This window comes from Equus przewalskii, chromosome 16, assembly GCF_037783145.1.
Source record: "Equus przewalskii isolate Varuska chromosome 16, EquPr2, whole genome shotgun sequence".
Taxonomy (NCBI): domain Eukaryota; kingdom Metazoa; phylum Chordata; class Mammalia; order Perissodactyla; family Equidae; genus Equus; species Equus przewalskii.
The window spans coordinates 45,271,848-45,291,477 of record NC_091846.1 but is presented as its reverse complement, the minus strand read 5'-3'; the positions used below and the strand labels follow the sequence as shown (position 1 = coordinate 45,291,477).

The following is a 19,630-nucleotide window of genomic DNA, read 5'->3' as shown; positions in this document are numbered from 1 at the left end:
GATGCCAGAAGACAATAACAATAGGCTGTATATCTGAAGTTCTTATATTGTGTATGGTTGAAGTTCATTACGTGTACTCCTTCATTTAATTTTCATAACCACCATATCATATAGGTCCTTTTATCAGCCCCATTTCCAGGGAAGTTAATTGAGCTGTCTAAGGTCACTTAGTAAGTTGTGGATGCAAATTTTATATAATTTTGAAATTTGATCTGGAGTTCATCCATGCAAGTACTTATAAAACAAAATTCTTTATGAGGAATATATTTTTCTACTGAGTTCCTTCATTGATCCTGGAAATACAGTTGAAGGAGCAGATTTGTGGGAGTGATGTCATGGCCCTGGCTCTGCCCTTTGTTCTGAATGAGTAGTGGCAGCTCTGTCAGTAGTGGGGATAGTAATGCCAAAAAAAGGCAGGGAAGGACCTGCTTTGATGGAATGATAGCAAAACAAAGAAAGGAAGGAAATTGTCATCATGGAACACCTTTGCACATTTTTCACACATCCTATGTCATTTAATGTTCTCACCAGCTCTGTGAGACACAGGCAACACAATCCTCTTTATTATCACTGGGGGAAAGTTAACTGAAGCTGACAGAAATTAGATCTTGCAAACAGAAGCCATCTACCTAATGACAGAGAGTGGATTGAAACTCAGATCTAGACTGCAAAGCCTAAGTTCTTTGTCCTATATCATATTTTTGCTATTGCTCTCAATTTTTAAACTTTATTACAAGTTTCCATTTTACTGGGGATGATACCAAAGATGGAAGTGAAGAAGAGGCCAAACAGCACTGACATGGCAGTAAATATGTGTACCCTTAGAAGCTGCTGTTGCCTCTCTCTCCCCTCAGTCCTCTCTCTCACTAACTTCCCTCGCTTGAGCTCTGCAGTTGCTATTCCAAGTTTTCCTACACCAGTCTGCATCCTTAAGAAGGAAGAACATGAGGCAATACTTCTAGTACTGTATCAAAGGATGGAGTACTATCACCACTAGTTTTAGCCGTCTCATGGTCCACAGAAAATGTTTAAATGTCTATTTGATATAACTCAAAAAATAATCAGTTCCTTGGTGTTACGTTACGTAGCAGTTGTCTTGTATGTATTTGTCCGGCAATCAAATGAAGGACAGCATCTTATTATACATTCCATAGGCGTGCCATCTTATTTTTATTCTATAGTTATCTCTAGCTAGAGGTGGAAAAGGAAACTCAAAGCAATTGAGTGCTATTTCATGTTTCTGTTCCTGGTAGTTCTAAATATAAAAATCAAGGTCACTATTATAATTTTATGGAACTTTTCTGTACAAGGACTTCATTACTATGAGAAGTAAAATAGTACCTTGAGAAAAACAATGATGTTATCCTCTGAATCTTGGTATATGTTAACTGTTGCGCAAGCTTGGGAAAGATTTAAAATGATAGGAGATATGGAATAGCAATGTAATTGGGCTTCTATTTGAGGCTGTTAACTATTTTCTTCAATATTCCCCAAGAAGCTTTTGTTATAGACCTTGTTGGTTGCTTCCCAATAACCACTTATCATTCTCTTTCTTTATAACAAAATCCTAATTTTATTGAGGAATTCACATTTTTCCTCCAACTTTGTGCCTAAGAGGACTCAGTCCCATGTTCCATCCCAGATGTGAGTCCTGGTAACCTCTTTCTCTGCCTATGATTTGTTGGGAATTATCAGGTGATGCAATTATGCCTAATGAGTTATGAGAGGTGAGCCTGTAGGATGTCCCCTGGGAAACGCTTCCTTGGGGGATAAAAAGAAATAAATATATAGAATAAACAGCTCCTCGCTTTTTTTCTTGGATACCTAGAATTGTTATGGCCAACTTGCTAACTTGGAAGTATTTCTCAATATATTGAGGATAGCAGAAAGGAAATATGGAAAGAATTTGGTTCCTAGACATTGTTGACCTACTGATTTAACCAACTCTAGTTGTGTTCCTGGAATATTTTTTAGGACTACTATGTTTTTAGGATTATATATTTATTATTTAATTTGAGGATTTTTCTTACTTGCTCTCTACTTCCCACCCAGCTTCACAGCTTATGCTTTACAATGTAGTGATAAAATATGTCAAGACTTCATATTTGTGACTACATATGCAGACTGTTTCAGTTGTCATCCAAGTATCATTTTAATTAACATGTTTATAAAGTGACTTGATAGTGTCAGATGAGAGGCTTTAAGTAAAAAATCATTTTCAGGGGCTAGCCTGATGGCACAGCAGTTAAGTTTGTGCATTCCACTTCGGTGGCTTGGGGTTTGCTGGTTCGGATCCCGGGTGTGGACCTTCGCAGTTCTTATCAAGCCATGCTGTGGCAGGCGTCCCATGTATAAAGTAGAGGAAGATGGCCACAGATGTTAGCTCAGGGCCAGTCTTCCTAAGCGAAAGGAGGAGGATTTGCAGCAGATGTTAGCTCAGGGCTAATCTTCCTAAAAAAAATAAATAAAAAATCATTTTCATACTTAACACTATAAACGTGGCATCCAAACATAAAATCATAATTTGGCAATAGCCTCAGGTATTTTTAATGCTACTCATGCCTTTCCTGTTTTCTACTCATCTACTTTTTGCTTAGCAGTTTCTATGAGATGCTTGGATTTTGGGAATAGTATATTTTCTTTGCTTTGTGAAATTTATTAGAATACACAATAAAATGGAGATTTTATTGCAGTTACCTTTCAGAGCTTTATCAGAGTGTATTTATTGCTGCAAATGCAGACCTAGAAATTATTCCTTTCTCACTAAAATGTTCAAGTGTGGCATTCTTACCATTATTGCAAATTCAGGTACATTGGATACAACAAAATAATATGGAAGTTTTTTCACTAAATGCTACATATATGTTGCTTTTCAGATATTTTTAGTGTGCTTTTGAACACTTTGAAATTTTCCATGTGACTAAATTTGACAAATATATGGATCAACTTTCTTTGTAACGATGACCAAATTTGTAGATATTACTCGCATTTTCACATAAAAATGGAGAAAGCCAGAGGAATGGGTCACTTCTAAAATACTTAGCTTTTTTATGACATACATTAGATTCCTTGTTATTATCAACACTATTGTTGTCTTATTAGTAACTTTTTAGGAGCTGAAGAAAATTATTTGCTATGACTGTCTCATTATTTGGAAGAAAAGCTATTGGAGAAGTTTTATGTCTGTTTGTGGTCTTGCTAAACTGGAAAGGGCATATTCCAGTCTCAGAGGCTTTTCTTGAAGGACGTACAAGCCAGAGCTCAGTGTCTGAGTTTGTTTCCAAACTTGAATTTCTCGAGTTTCAGGGAGACAGACTTCTGTTAGGCCACCAGGCTAGCACAGCAATGTTTAGATATTATTTCAATCAAAGAACTGTGTTCCATTACGCTAGGATCTATGTCAAGCTGTGGATTAGGTTTAAAAACCAACAAAAGCTCCTGGTGGTTGAAAGATTATAAGTATTTTGCTACATTACTGCATTGCAGGCATGAGCACGTTCTTTCAGCATTTTAGAGTTTCACAATGTTACAAGTAATTAATTGTGTCTATCTAGCTAAAACACTAGTCAGTTACCGTCTGCACTTTTAATAAATCCTTTGAATTCCCTTGATCTTTCTTTTTTCTTATCCTCTCTGTGTACTGTAGCACAACTTTCCCAAACCCATAAAACTTTGATTAATGAAATAAAGAATTAGATTGGAGATACCTGTTTTTGTTACTTTCTCATGCTTCTTTGACCTTGAGGTCACTTTCTAAATGCACCTCAGCCTTTTTCAAAAAGGGTAAATGAAAAAGCTGAAGTTATAAAGCATGCTCATCCTTGCTATTATTAGATTATTTATCCAACAAGGTATGTAACTAGCCATTCACTATATACATTCAAATATAGTGTTTCTTTTTTGGAAAGAAAGAAAGATTTCTTCATTTTTCTTCTTTTCTTCATTCTTTTGCTCCCCAACTATATGCGTGCACACAAATTAGGTAGAATTAAGTGGGGCAAAAAAAACATTGTGCTTATCAACTGCTCTTTTGACGAAGTTTTTCCTTGTAACCTTTGAGTAGCTATTCATGGTTTCTTGCATGAAATCAAAACCTACTCATTGATTCTAAAACTCTCTACTAATTAATGAAAACTAATTATCTCAATTTGCTTCAGATTCTGATATCCAGGTTTAACTATGTTTTAGAAACCCCTGTTTTTTATTCTCAATATTCTATGTGTAAAATTTCACATTTTTTTTCCATTTTGAAATCATGTTACATTGTCTTTAATCTCTATGTTTTCCACTTTCTCCTAAGTCTCTCTCACTACTCTTGGCAAATACAGGAAAGAAGCAGAGCTGCTGGTATAAACGTGCTTCATCCTTGACCCCAGTAGAGCTCATTGCTTCCCAGCTGTGCAGAGCGTATTTCTTAGTAGGGAGCCTGGTTTTGCTTTCACCTGGTGCTGCCAGTGTAAGCAGCTATCATGTTCGGATTCAAAGGTGGCCAAGATAGCATCCTGGGGACATGTCCCTGGAATGAAGTAGAGCTCATTGTGTCCAAATGCTACTAGGTAGGAAGAGGGTTGGGTGCCCTGCTGCGAGCATTGTGATTTGTGGATAGAATCTGGCAGGGGGGTCCTGTTAGGAGCACAGAGCCAGCCCTCCTTTTTCTGTTTGAGAAGATCTAAAGAAAGATGCAGAGCATGGCTTCTTTCCTTTTTCACAGCTTATGCAAACTCTTTTGGTGACATGAAGATCTACCTTATTTATGCTGTGGTGTGGCGACAAAGATGTGGGAAGTAAGGCCATGATAACCTTTATACTCAATATAGTGCCTCCTGAAAATATGGGAGATTAGTTCAGAAGAACTCAGTTCATTTTCTTCTCTAGAAAATACTGAAAGAAAAACTACCCACAGGCCATTGTTGGTTGAGAGTATCTGCTAAAAAGATAAACTTGTTTCTCTTAAAAATTGTTGTTAATTGCATAACAATAAAATGAATTATTTTGCTACTAGTGTTTTTGTTTCTGAATATAAAGGAAGGATTTTTTTGTACTAAAACAGGGTAGATAGTACATAAATAATGTACTTATTTGCAAGACATTTAATGAATATCAAACCTACCATGGACTTTGGGCAGTGATGGTGAGATTATGGGGCATCCTGTTTTGCTAGCAGGAGACTACAATTCAAGAGTTGTAGACAACAACATGTCTTCCTCCTTTTTTCAGTTTTACATTTAGCTAGAGAGATTGTTCTCTAAGATTCGACACCTAAAGAATGCATTTTTTTATATTGTTCAAAGCTGACCTCTGCTTTTAGAAAAGTTTATCTGCACTTTTTCATCTGTTTAGAAACATACATTTTTGGTTAAAAGATCGAAGACAATCTCTCTTTGTCTTTTTTTTTTTTTTTCCTGAGCTAGGGAGGTTGAGATAAAAAAGAATGACTGCCTTAAAAGTCACACATGGCTGTAATTTAAGATTTTTTTCCTCTCATTGTCCGTAACAGTTGAAAGAAACCTTCAATGAAAGTTTATTAACTAGGCCAATGCCTGAGGCAATAAAGGTTCATTTATTACCAGTTTCTTGGCTGTTTTTCTTCTTCTATTTTTCGGTTAAACTCATAGCGTAAGATAATACTTCACAAAATTAAACCTTTGACCTTCTGTAGAGTTAAGTCTCCTTTGATTAGATAAAGTAACAATTTATGGTGCAGCATGAGGTTGCACATGAAATGAATAATGCAATAGACTCCGGGTGGACCGAGAATCTATTGCTTTTGAAAAGATGAATGCTCTTTAAAGGGGGAAAAGTCTGCTTAAGTGTGTTGTCTTTATTCAGTATGCACTTTAGCAATATTTCAAAAGGCTTTACCTCCAAGATAAAGTTATGTCTGAATTTTCTAATTCTCGTAAGAAAGATGTATGTTAAAAATACTGCAAAAGGCTTTTGTAACTCCTTGCAGGATTGTCATACGAGTGATTATACTACATATTCCAAGTATTACAAGGCTGAGTTATAAAATCAAATAATTACATGAGAAAAATGACCACTGAATTTACAAGTGGAGTTTTATAATGATGAGACAGTTAGAATATTATAATTTGTGATAACATTATAAGTCACTATTAACCTCGCTCAAAGCAAAATGGTATTTAATAACTTTGACCAACAAGAAGCAGAGTAACAATAATAAAATATAGTAATAATACTAACAGGGTCTTAATTTTTAAACTAATGCATGGGAATTCAGTTTTTGGTAATTATGATGTAGCAAAGTTTGTGAATAACAGTAATGTTTTTAATTTTCCTTTGCTTTAGCCGTGTTATAAATTCGAAATGCCATAACTCATTGCCAAGAGCGATTCGATATGACTTTCCAGATATTCCTCTCATTTTTCTATGTGTTGTTTTCAAAACTTTTCGGGAATATAGAGAAAAACCTCTAATCCATCAATGAAAATATTTTATTGGAATTTCCTAATTACTACAGAAGAGATACAATTCCTTTCAGACTCAAAATTTATGCTTATTTCTATCTCCAGCCCAGGGAGAGAGAGAAATGTGTACATAGTACAAGTCCATGTTTCTCACAAAGCTGCTGTGATTACCTGGTTGTTTAAATTAGTAATCAACATTCAACAGTTGAATGCTTGAGAGAAGTGTTTTAGCATTAGTTTGGTTCTTTTTCAATTAGCTTAAATTATTTAAGGTGAATAAATCTACTGCAGTGATTTAGTTTCTTTTAATAGAATCTCATGATACAAGATAAATTAGGTCAAGAGAAGCCATTGGATCAGTATAACTACAGACTTTGCTCCTAAAATGAAGAGATATAAAGAAAATTGAAGATTTGCTATGATTTACTATTTTGAAGTAAAGTAAAATGTTCTCTCAGAATTCGCAAAAGACTCACATTTCTTGCCATGTTAGGAATTAAGTGATTCTTTCTGTTGGAATGATTTTTGCAGCAAAAAAAGAGAAATGAATAATATAATACTAACCATTGGTAATTCTCCCTTGACACCTACCTGCTCTGTTCCTAGGTGGGCTGCATGGACTATACTATTCAAACCTCAGATGGGACATAGTTTTAAACATAGACAGCATTTATTTCTTGAACAAGAAAGTGTAAGGTTGCCTCAAAATCAGACAATTTAAGTAACTTGTCTAAGTTAGACTCAAAAAACTTAGTAACTTGACTGTGATTCCAGAGATGTGCCAAGATAAAAGTTTCATCTATTCAACAGCTCTAGGAGATGACAGTCACTTAAGACTATGGATTATAAACCCTATTTCTTTTGAATCTTCCTTATTGCATACCATTATCTATTTTTCTAAATTAATCAGGATTGTACTTTTCCGTAGTCCAACTTTAAAACTGCAGTCAAAAACCTACAGTTCCAAGCACTACAATTGGCCTATCACCATTCACATTTTCCCTGTAATGAAATGAGGGAAATATCTACCTGGTAGGCAAATTATGGAGGTTCAGCAAGATGTTGCTATAAATGCAAGAACCTAATGACAAAGGAGTGAATACATTGCCTCAACTAATCCTTCGGTTTCTGTTGTTGTTCAGTGAATATGGCTGTATATTGTTCCCAATCCTGATCCTGACCTCTATCTAGAATGTGTGTATATGTGTGTGTGTGTCTAAATATATTTCTTTCTTGAGTCTTTTCCTTGAAAAAAGTTTATCTTACTATATCAGAAAAATTCTGTGGCCACATCTTCTCATTGGATAATGCCCCTCAAATAAGACATACATGTAAAAATAGTCACCTCTATTACTCTTTTTTCTCATCTCCTCTTCTTGTCTCACCAAGAAGCACACACTGACAGAACCCCATTCTATCTGGATTCTGGAAAAAGAAAAAAAAGAGAGGCTTACTGAAGTATCAAAGGATTTAGAAGAGGATTTACATGGTATTGAGAAAAGTAGGAGAACATTGGGAGAGATTATTCTTAGGCTAAAATGCCAATGGGGTGACTTTTTTGCAGGAAATTAAATTTATGACACCGTTTCCTCTTTTCACTTATACTGCCTGAACTGTCACCAATAAACTGACAAGTAGTCTCTTTAAAAAACATTCTTTCAGAATGCCATACACTGTCAGTTATTCTCAGCTAGTAAGAGTCACCTGCCTGGAGTCAATGCATTGAGCAAGTTGGGGTGATGAGTTGTGTAGCTAGTAAGAAGTATTGGGCCTTAGACAAACATGAAGATACCTAATGCCCAGTTTACTGGAGAATGGAATCATAAGAAATAATGAAAAGGATGCTTTAAAGAAAATTAGAGTCAAAGTTTATCTATTTCAATTTCTTTATATTTAGAATTTGTTCTATATTCAAGATATACACAGGAAAACAATTTATTCACTCTTCTCTTTTTCATTGTTGTGCCATATTTAAGATATAGGATTCAGATTAACATTATAAATCCTGTATTTCACCAGTAGAACAGGTTAAAAGTTTTCTGCATAAAGTTGAATGACCATTGTTTCTGTGGCAAATACATTCTAAATTCTAAAAGACTGAATCACAAATGAAGATTTAGATTAGGTTTCTAAGTGGAGTCAACCTATACTTGTGACATCATCTGAGAGTCTATTACCTTGACTTCCTATGCAATCCATGAGCTACTTGGGCAAAGGGGAGTGATTTCCTTTCAATGATTCCACAGTTTACTGTATTCTGTACTTTTCTTTTTGCATTTATTGACAGAGTCAGTGTGGTCAACGCTGAACTGGGAGTTGGGGGAATTGGGAATACTTGATCATTATTTAATGGTATGACTTTATAGAAATGATTAACCTCACTGCCCCTAAGTTTTCATTATTAGTAAAATAAAAGGGTCACATTAGATAAAGTCTTTCTCATCTCCATGTTTTATAAGTCTAAACCCCAAACGGCTGTTAAGAAATATTTCTCTAAAAGTGGCAATGTTAACAGATGGAGTAAAAGTGAAAGTTATATTCAAGACCTGGTTGTGCCAAGTTCAGCTTTTCATAAATTACCTATTTGCTTCTTTTAAACCATAATAATTTTAGCTGATTATGTTTCAGCCTGATTCTATGAGTTACTGATCAGAAGTCGAATGTTTCAAAAACTTCCATGGAAATTCCTCAGTAATTTACACATGGCCAAATGACATCCCCATGGTGTTCCCTCACCCTGACTTCACTACTGCTGTTACTTTCTTCACTCTGGGAGATTGTGATTTTAAGCTATTCAGAATAAGAATGCTAAATTTGATGTATTAGTCATTATCAATATTATAGTAAACTCTTTCTGTACATTTCTCTAAATTGTTGGGGTTTTTGTTAATCCAAACATTTAAAAAAAACTAATTTAATCAATTGAAAAAGTGAAAACTAGTATATGGAGTGTTTCCATTAATGGCCTCAAAGATCAATTTTCCTTTCTGCTGTAGAATATAAATGTGTTTCAAAGGGCAAGAAAAGTCAGTCTAATGGACATCAGGAGACAAATTTACACTCAAAATCTTCAGTCTACCCTGATTTACAATCAAGTTACTTATTCTAGTTGCTTATTATTTCTGTTATTTAGTCATTTTTAAGGGTGAGGACAGGCATGTTGCAATCACAATTTTCATTTATTTAGAGAGTATTGCGAAATAAAATGACTGTGAAAGCTTCTGTCAGTTTTTTAGACAGCTGGTATTTAAATAAGGATAGGAAGAAAACAGGGTGAAAAAAAAGGTCCTGGTATTTTCAAGTTGTTATACTGAGCCAAGAGTTCTTCTAAGACTTGGAGTAATTTCAATTGAGTTGTAATTCAAACTCATATGGAGTTTACAATGCACCTTCAACAGAGTTTTGCAGAGTCTATAGGAACTGTCAGGAGCAGAAAGATTACTTCACAGTAATGACTGTTGAACTGAACTATGCTTTTTGATGTTTTACTTTCTGAATTGAACTGCTGGACAAGATTAATTGCACACAGTGAGAGTTTTAAATGAATGACTATATAAAACATTAAGTTTCTTTGTATGCCACTTGGGGGAAAAAAAAGCTAGGTTTAAATGAATAAATGTATTTAATGCACGAAATGCCTGGGCTAATTTTAAAATTCCTTTACTAACACCCTTTATTGAAAATAGAAACTCGCTTTATTCATCTGTCTTGGTTATATTGCTCTGGTTGAAGTAATTTAATATTCCTGCTTTCCACTAATCTTCTAGTTCAACAGAAGTAAACAATAGGTTTCATAAATTAAAAATACACTCTTCTGAACATGGTTATAAGATTAAAAAAACAAGGCTGTAAACATTTATGACTGAAACAAACTAGATTGTTCAAATACTGCCATGATGTATCATGTATATCAATATGGCACTGATATCAGTTAGAATGCAAACAAGGTTTTAAATGATGTGCCCTTCATTTCAGCTGGAGAATCCGCTTCACACCATCTGCCTATCAGATGGTTAGGAACCAGGACTGCGTATTAATGCCACATGTTCGATTTTCCTCCTTCTTGTAATGGTTAGATTCATATTGCTAATAGCTGTGCATAAGCACTGTCGATGAAATTTCTGTGACGGTGGAGTGATGAGATATTTATAAGCCGCCTGTCTCCTTGAATAATCAGTAGGAAGAATGCCAGACATAAATAACTTATCAATTCCAGAATATTAATAATAACTACCATTGGCTATAATCTACTGCATGTTTAAAATGGTTTCTTCTAAATTTGGGCAAAGTGACATAGTCTAATAAAAAGTCTATCATATGGAAGCTTTGAATGCTTACTATCTCTTGCATATAACTCATTTTATTTAACCATTAAGTTTAGGGAAATGCATTTTATATGGAATGTGATGTAAAAGTAGACAACGTATCAAACATTTGGAAGTCATCTTGATGTCTTTGAAACCAAAGATCAAAGATTGAACCTTTCAAGTTAATGAGCAAACAAACAGATCAGAGAAAGAATTTGACAGCAATATGTCTCTTTTATTGATATTTATAATCTATAGTTGTAATCTACTCTTTATATCTAGGGGTACTAACTTATTTGAAATAAGTAGAATGGGGATACTTTTCCTTTTTTTAGAGAGAGCAATCAGGATTGTATAATGGCATTTGAAGGTTTTAAAGGATGTTTTGATAAAAGTTGAAAGCAGAAGAAAAATCCTATCTTTGCAAAGTAAAATACGGCTCTTAAGTGGTAACAATGCCTGCTTCCCTTCCAAATGATAAACCCATGGATTGGTTTTAAGATATTGATTTTGAGGTAGTGAAGGCTTTGTTATCAATATAGCACAGAGTGAAGATTTAGTGATATTTAGGGTAAATTTGATCAGTGTGGACTGGTAAGTCAAATGATTTGATAGAAGCGTGGTTTTTAGATCTCCATTTATCAAATGACTAAATTCTCACTCTACCCTATTAGGTAGTTTTTGTCATATTGCATTTTTGTGAGTAGCTAAACAAAGGTAAAGCTAAAGATAAGGAAAAGAGGGGTATTATGGGTTACTTGATAATATTTACTACTATTTGCAGAAGGATTAGTATGTGACCATGCTATTGCAGACATTATTTCTCCTTTATTCTTTACAATACCCCTATGAGGTCAGAATTGATATCTCTGTTTTAAAGATGACAATTTTGAAGCCTTAGGAATTATATAACTTGCTGCAGTATCCCAGATAAATTTGATGCATGTTGTCCAATGTTTGTATGGCTTTTTGGAGTGCCTCTTCTTCAACCACCATCTATTTACTCCTTACATGATGGTGAATTTAGATAACTAGCAATTTCCAGGCCAGTTATTTATTCAGCAAGAAATTGGGAGCAACAAAAAATGAAAGTGAAAGTAAAAGTAAAAGAAATCTATAAGCCAAGATAAAAATAAAGAATTTCTAGTAGCCAGTTTTTTAAAAAAGCATAGAATTTGCTCTGAAGGAGCAGAGCAGAATGGAGCCCATGGCGATGAGTTTGTATCATAATTCAGGCAATAATATGACAAACTGTGTTTCTAAATTCTATGTAAAAATTATTCATTCTTATAAATTGCAAGCAATAGAGTTTGTGAAGATCAAATAAGAAAGAAAAAGAAAGCTAAATATTTTTGCACGATATAAAGTATATAGGCTTTAACCTAGGTTTAATGTATAGTTCCTTTCCTGAGGGCCAACTGGAGGTCCAGGATTACACAATATATGACTTATTATCCTTCCTCTGAAGGAAAACAACTTTTTTAAACAAAACATTTCTCAATCCATTATTTTATCGATGGCAAATAAATTTCAGGTATACATTAAAGTTTTCCCATTGTTGATGATAAAATTAGATTTAGAACCTTTTAAAATAAAAAGATACTACCTTTGACTTCTCAGTTCAGTACATGTTTTTGTCTTGGTGAATAAGACACTATAAATATTTTTTGAGAGTGTAAAAATGTAAGTTTGGTGAGGTAAAATAGATGGGTTAATCATTCCTTAGTGAAAGAGATCATTTATTTGTGTCCATCATATATATATATATATATATATACACATGCATACACATATATACACATAGATTTATGTATACACATATATATGTACACATGCATATGTATATATATAATTTTTCCATCAAAGAGAGAAAGAAATCTGGTGAAAAACTTACCAATTAAAGAATCAGGATGAATTACCCAAGCTTTTTAAGTAACAATTACGGTATATACCAAATAAATTCGTATGTGTAAGTGGTTGCTGGAGGCAATAACATACATGACTGCTGCATCAATAACATACGCAAGTGCTGTATTACCTGGCTGGCCTATTTGCTTCTGCTGCGTTAGGTTAAAGGTAAAAGAAGATTCATTTTTACAAAGTCTGCATCACACTAGAGCATTATGTCTCAAAACTCTGATTCCGTGGTCCAACCTGATTTTCTATTTGAACAAGTTCCCTAGTTGCCCACTTTTGAAAACCACTGCAACGATGATCTGCTTGGTGAATAAGCTTTTGCAAGATGCAAACACACTTTAGTGTCAATTATTGTCATCAAATAATCTAAGGGCAGTGAACATCAGAATCAACCTGTTGAGAGGGAAAAACACAGATTCCTCAGTCCATCCCAGAGACAGAGTCTGTGAATGTGGCCCAGGGGAAGATAATCTCCAACTTCACCATACTTTGCAGCTGGATTTGATGTAAATTTATCACTTTGTGGAACACTGAACTACCTAGTTCTGAGGAAAAAATGGGCTGTTTTGATTGGGGAGAGTTAAAAGCAGTGGTAAACTTGCAGGATAATGTACTTCAAGGTAGGGTATTGAGGAAGGGTAAACACATCTCTACGAATCTGAGGCAAGGGGAGAGAGCTCTAAGAGAGAAAGCGTTAGGCAGGGAGATAATAGGGCCAGTGTTTACACAAGTAGACAATTCTTGATTACATAGAAAATGATTTCAGTTTTCTCTGTGACGTATAGACCAAAAACTAGAATTATTTTGTGGATTTATTACTTATTTTTCCAAGGCAACTTTATTAGGGAACAAAATATAGAATGAGATCTCTTTCTAAGGCAAGTGTCTAGATTCTAAGCTAAGTTTTTTTAGAGACAGCAAGTGGGAGGGGATTTGAGAATTACATCAGAGATTTGAAAGGGTCATTGCGAGGCCAAGAGGAAGTGCAATAAATGCAGGAGGGGTAAGCCTTTTGTGATTCTCTCCAGCCCTAGGCAGATGAAGCTTTGGAGAGTCATGCTTTATATTAAATTAATGAGATTTGCTACTCCTAGTATATTCACATTGATTGCAACATAAACATAATGTTTTAAATTACTTACATTGATATTGTCAAAATAATCACCATATTTCTCCTGTGGCTTTCCAAGTAATCTAGTTTGAGAAGTGTTTTTTCATTCAGTGGCAGTTTGTGCTAGGCATCATGGTAGAAGTTTGGGATATATGTGCTAAGAAAGTATTTCTATCCTTTTGGTGTTATAATCTAGTTAGAGAAGCTAACCCTAAACTGACCCTCCTTAGTCCCCTCAACCCCTCAAAACAGAGCAATAAAGAGTCCAAGGGACTGGCTTTCATATCTCAGATTGCACATTAAAATGACCTGAGGAACAGTAAAATCAAGCAAAAATATACAGATGCCTGGGTCCCAACCTGAATCTCAGGTGGTAGGCCTCAGCTGTCTGAATGGTAAAGCCCCATGGGTGATTGTGGTTCACAAAAGATGGTAAACTCGCATGCAACAGGGTTGAGAACACAAGCAAGTGGACCACCAGCTCTACTCTGGAGGGGTAGGGTGTGGAAGGTCAGCTCTTTAAAAGAAGTGAGTCTTGAGCTGATTCTTGACATGTTGATAGCTGTTTCCCAGGTATACTAAAGAGTCAGGAACCTGAGCCTGCTACTCCTAGAGCGTAATATTTAAGTCATCACATGATGGATGCATGGACAGGTCAGTGGGCAGGGGAGTGGAGAGCTTTTCTAGAAAGTGGGAACAACATGTGCAAAGTCTGACTTGAAAGAAGGAATGTGGTCCATTAGAGGAAATGAAAGAAGGCTTGTGTGTCTGGAGCACAGAGAGCAAGGAGGGCTCAGGGGAACAGATGATGCTACACAGATAGGCAGGGAACTGAGCATAAAGAGCTGTGACAGCCATGAGAAGCATCTGACTTGCTCCCGAGAATACGCATTGAATGTCGTGATTGGATTTTCATTTTCATAAGATTATGTTGACTACTGTATGAATAGTAAGAGATTGGAGGTGAGGAAAGTGAAAGCAATTAAGGGCTATTATTGTAAGACTTTAGGGAAGAAAAGGTGACAGCTTGCACTAGGGGGAGCCAGTGGAAATGGAGAAAATTGGTTGAATTTGAAAGGTATTAAAGAATTAAATTTGAGAACCCATCAAACAGCCAGGTGAGTTAGTGGAACTAAAATCAGCAACTGTTGCCAACGGTATAGCTTTCTTCCCACCTTCATTAAATTGGACGAAAAATAGAATATTAAAAAGTATTTTAGGGGCTGGCCCTGTGGCCGAGTGATTAAGTTTGAGCGCTCCGCTGTGGTGGCCCAGGGTTTCGCTGGTTCAGATCCTGGGCGCGGACACAGCACCGCTCGTCAGACCACGTTGAGGCGGCATCCCATGTGCCACAACTAGAAGGACCTGCAACTAAGATATACAACTATGTACCAGGGGGGATTTGGGGAGATAAAGCAGAAAAAAAAAAGTATTTTAGTTAAGTTAGAGCATGTGTGTATGTCACATACATACATCTTTTGGAATTTGTATTAGAAGTGTAAAACTGGGAAATAAACTGTCAAATGGAAAAATAGAAGAGTATCATACATAAAATCATACATAACTAAATTATAAAAAGTATTTTTAAAATCCAAGGTTTAATGCAGTCAGATAAGGAGCAGTAGGATTCTTCTAGCTGAGGAGGCTGTGGCCACCCACGATATCCTGCAGGAATCATAGCTAGGACTGGACTGGACTTATTGAGGAACTAGAATGCAAGGCATGTCTAGTTTTTACTAAGCATGATGTGGTATTCTTCACATAGTTTATCTCATTTAATCCTTATATTATCCCTTTGTGAAGAGAATGACTTTACAGTCGAAGAAACCATACTCGAGAAGATTTTATGGCTTGGCCAAGGTTATATCATGCATCCTTGTGTTTCATACTACCAAATTCGATTCAGATCTATACAATAATAACAATAATATCTCAAATTGTAGGTTTATCTCTCTCATTTTAATCCTATGGAACAAGATTTACCTGCCACATAAACCAAAGGTAAATATCACGGAAGTGTCAGAGATTAGAGATGGGACAACACCAGGCAATGAAGAGAACGGAAAAGTGAGATGCTCACATTTATGACAAGGCAAAATTTCGGAAGAGAGATTTTCTGGGAAACACAAAGAGAATTTTTAGAGAACAGGAAAGAAAATGTTCTGAAACATCTTTGAAGGAAATGAGTAACTGGGGAGAAAATTCAATCATAGGAAGATGAGAGAATCAGTTCAAGTGGGGACTTAAAAGGCAATAAGTGTTCATCCAGACCCAGATGAATTCTTTGAGTTTAGATCAGTGCCTTTTTAGGGGGCAGTTATCAGGTTTTCATGCAAAGATCCAATGTGAAGATCTCATTTCATTGGGGTGAAAGTTGTCAAGGCTTCTTTTGTCTGATCTGAAGAAAAGGTGAGGTCTTCTATCTCCTAAAAAACAGCAGAGATTTCTAGGGAAAAAGAGTTTCTTGTAATTCCTGAGGTTGTAACTTATTTGCTGTAGTAACTAGAACTGATGATTAGTGGGGAGGAAAAGGAGGAGAGAGGTGTTCAGTTTCTAATCCACCAGCTGGGAATGGAAATAAATCACAAAGATAAATTCAAGCCAGGCTGAAGCACTGTAGTCAGAAACTCTGAAGCAGCCATAGCAAAAAGAGTGGGGGGGGGGGGGCGGGGTACACATCCTCCCCTAGACTTTTGGAGTTTTAGATTAGGAAAGATCATTCATATATTCCAGTATCAGTCATTTTGCAAATGAGGATGTCAGGATGAAGTGAATTGACTTGGTAAAAGTTCACACATTTAAGGAGACAAACCACTCCCCTGCTGAGAAACCTCTGCTGGCTCTCTAGAGCCTATACATAAAGCACGGTCTTAGCTTTCTGCTCTTCCATAATCTGGTCTCAAACTCTATTTCTAATCTCACATCCACTCCTACCTCCTGTTCTCTGGATGAACAGAGATGAATTGTTCTGGATAAACATCGTGGCATATTGGTTACAAGTGTCATTTCTGGGATTCGAATGCTGGAGGATGAGAGGCTGGGGAAGTGAGTCATGGGATAAGGACATTCCAGACAAAGAGAATGGCAAGTGTGAAAGCACAAGGGTGAAGAGTCAGGGCATGCATGGGTATTGGTGGCATGTTCAGCATAGCTGGCGTGTGACATGAGAGTAAGGGAACTTTGGGTGATTAGGGAGTTTACACTCTTTCATGAAGGGCTTTGTGAGCTAAGCTAAGCAGTTCAGATCCCCCCCCCCCCCCCCCCCTTTAGGCAGCTGTAGAGGATTTTAAGTTTTAAGCAGGGAATGACATGTTCAGACTGGTTTGTTTGAGAGATACTTCTGGCTGCATTTCTACTACTATTCTTTTGTATGTGAATTATGTTTCTGCTTAATATTTAATTTGGGAGTTTCGAGAGCACTCTCTCGATTGTATCAAAGTTATTTCATTGGCTAGTTGGGAATGAATATATGCTATCAGAGTGTTCCATAAAGGAATCAGATACCCTAATGTTTGTATGTGTGTTATATAAATTACATGGACTATTACATGAAAAATCAGAATTTGAATTACCTCGTTTTTAATTTATTCTTTTAAGGTCTGACAGCAGCAGCTGCAGCAGCTGCCGCTGCTACCAATGCAGCTATCGCCGAAGCAATGAAGGTGAAAAAAATCAAATTAGAAGCTATGAGCAACTATCATGCCAGTAATAACCAACATGGAGCAGATTCGGAAAATGGGGACATGAATTCAAGTGTCGGTAAGTTTTACGTTCACTGAAACTTATTGTGATCATTTGCTACCGAATGACTCTTTTCCAGAACAACACTATTGGCTATCCTTTTGAGAAGCTCTGCAAGAGTATATATTCTGAAGATACCATTTTGCCTCTCTAACAACACGACTTTAAATAAATAATTAGCAAAATTATTTTTTATTATAGCTTCAACTGTATGTCTGCAACTTCTACTATAAGCATTCAGTTAACATCCTTCATAATACAAATAGTTTTAATAATCAGAATTCGAAAGTATTGATTATAGGTAAGGTGACAGAAGAATATTTATAAAGTAAAACATACACTTTATCTTTTTCATTCTTAATGCTTTTGTCATCAAATACTAAATTTGCATTAGCAGCAAAACATATAAACTAAATCCTTTCATGTGCTTCCAGGAATAAAAATTATATTTATAATTAATTCTTTCTATAAACAACCATAAGCTATTTATCTCATTTTAAAATTACAACTTTAATTTCTCTTGATTTTTTTCTTTCCTGAGGTATGGAGAAAGAGAGGGAAAGTTGATAGTCACTATTGAAACCAAAAGAAACGGCTTTCTCTTGGCAGAATTCCTCTGAGTAATTTGCTTGGTCGAACACAACGTCAAATGTCTATTAATTTTTTTATTGATGGTATCTTTAGCATCTATGTCTTGGTGAGATAAAACACTTTATTCTATGCTGCACTGTATTGTTTCTCTTTCAATTATAGAAATCATACTCAAAATATAATTTAACAAGAAAAAGTTGGATCCTACAAGGTGCGAGAAAGATATTATATCCAACATACGTTCATAAAGGACACAGTAATTCATGACAGTTCAATTAAATTTTCTTTCTATGCAGCATTTTAACAGATTATTTCTTTCAATAATCAGCAGCTTCCTGCTCTCAGTGCATTGACATATAGTTAAGGATATATGAAAGAATATTATAGCTTTTAGCACTGATCATTCTTGCAACAGTTCCGTGGAAGCATACACTAGACATGACCGTTAGAGTAGGAAGTAATTTTGAAATATATAAACAAAACACAAAACACCACTGCTTCAGTGATGTCAAAGGGCAACTTCTAATGTAAAAAAGGAGAAAATGGAACTTTTCAGCAAAACTACATGAGGGAAAAAGAAAACGAGCCACAGCAATGGGTTTGATTTGAAAATAGGTTATAAAGTAGATGGTGGCAATCCTTAGAAGGATGAAAAGACGTGGAAGAGACCCAAAAGACATGGCTCTAAAACTGAGAGGAAGTAAGGAAACATCTTTAGTTTGCATTTGTGGTGCTCCTACTGGGAAAGTGAAAGGCAGTGGATTGTTTATGTCAGGGTCTACACACAGAAATTTAGGCTTTTAAAGGTTAAAAACAGTATTAAAGTAAAATGAATGAATTACCATTCTATTTTTAGAACTATTAAGTACATATTTTTCTTACGATAGCAGTCTTTTACTTTAGCCTATTAAAATAGAGCAAAATTGGACACTTTTAAAGACAAGTCATTGGCCACTAGAAGTTATAGTTATCATTCCGAAACATAATCTGGATTGTTTTCAAAATTTTAGGAGTAAAGCCTTTAATGCAGGCTGCTCTCTAGAGTTCGTGTTGTTAGGCAATTTAATAAGGTTTAAAGCAAAATATTTTAAAACGATATCTCTCTTCAAGTTTCCTGAGCAGCAGAGCAGAAGTTGACTTTGGAGAAACCAATAGGCATAAGGTAAAGAGAAAATGACTCATAATTAAACATTGACATAAATTTAATATTTGATATTACAGAATAACGTTTGCCTACTGACCAAATTATAGCTTACCTTAATTATTTGTGTAGATAGGCTATCATAATAACTTAAAAAAGAAACAATTTGAATTTTCTTTTTTGCTTAGTTGGAGGAAATCACTTTTCTTTCATTAAGGTCTTTGGTTGGTAGTTCACGTTGCTTTTTAGTTTTGACACCCATCATCCAACATCGATTTGAACCAGCAGCAGAAATTTCTTTGAATTTTCTTAGAGGGTCTTAGTATTTTGAGATTGTGTTAACATTGGTGCCATTGCTAGTCCCTAAGTCATGTGGATCATTTATGTTAGATAT

At 35.4% G+C, this 19,630-nt stretch overlaps 1 protein-coding gene across 1 annotated transcript in view; it reads left to right on the top strand.

Annotated features, from left to right (window-relative positions):
• The window catches only part of DACH1 (dachshund family transcription factor 1), a 407,431-nt gene that overhangs the window by 204,068 nt on the left and 183,733 nt on the right, over window positions 1-19,630 (top strand). Inside the window, exon 3 of the mRNA XM_008517937.2 lies at window positions 17,361-17,522. Coding sequence (XP_008516159.2) covers window positions 17,361-17,522 — 162 coding nt within the window. The remainder of the gene's footprint in view (window positions 1-17,360; window positions 17,523-19,630) is intronic.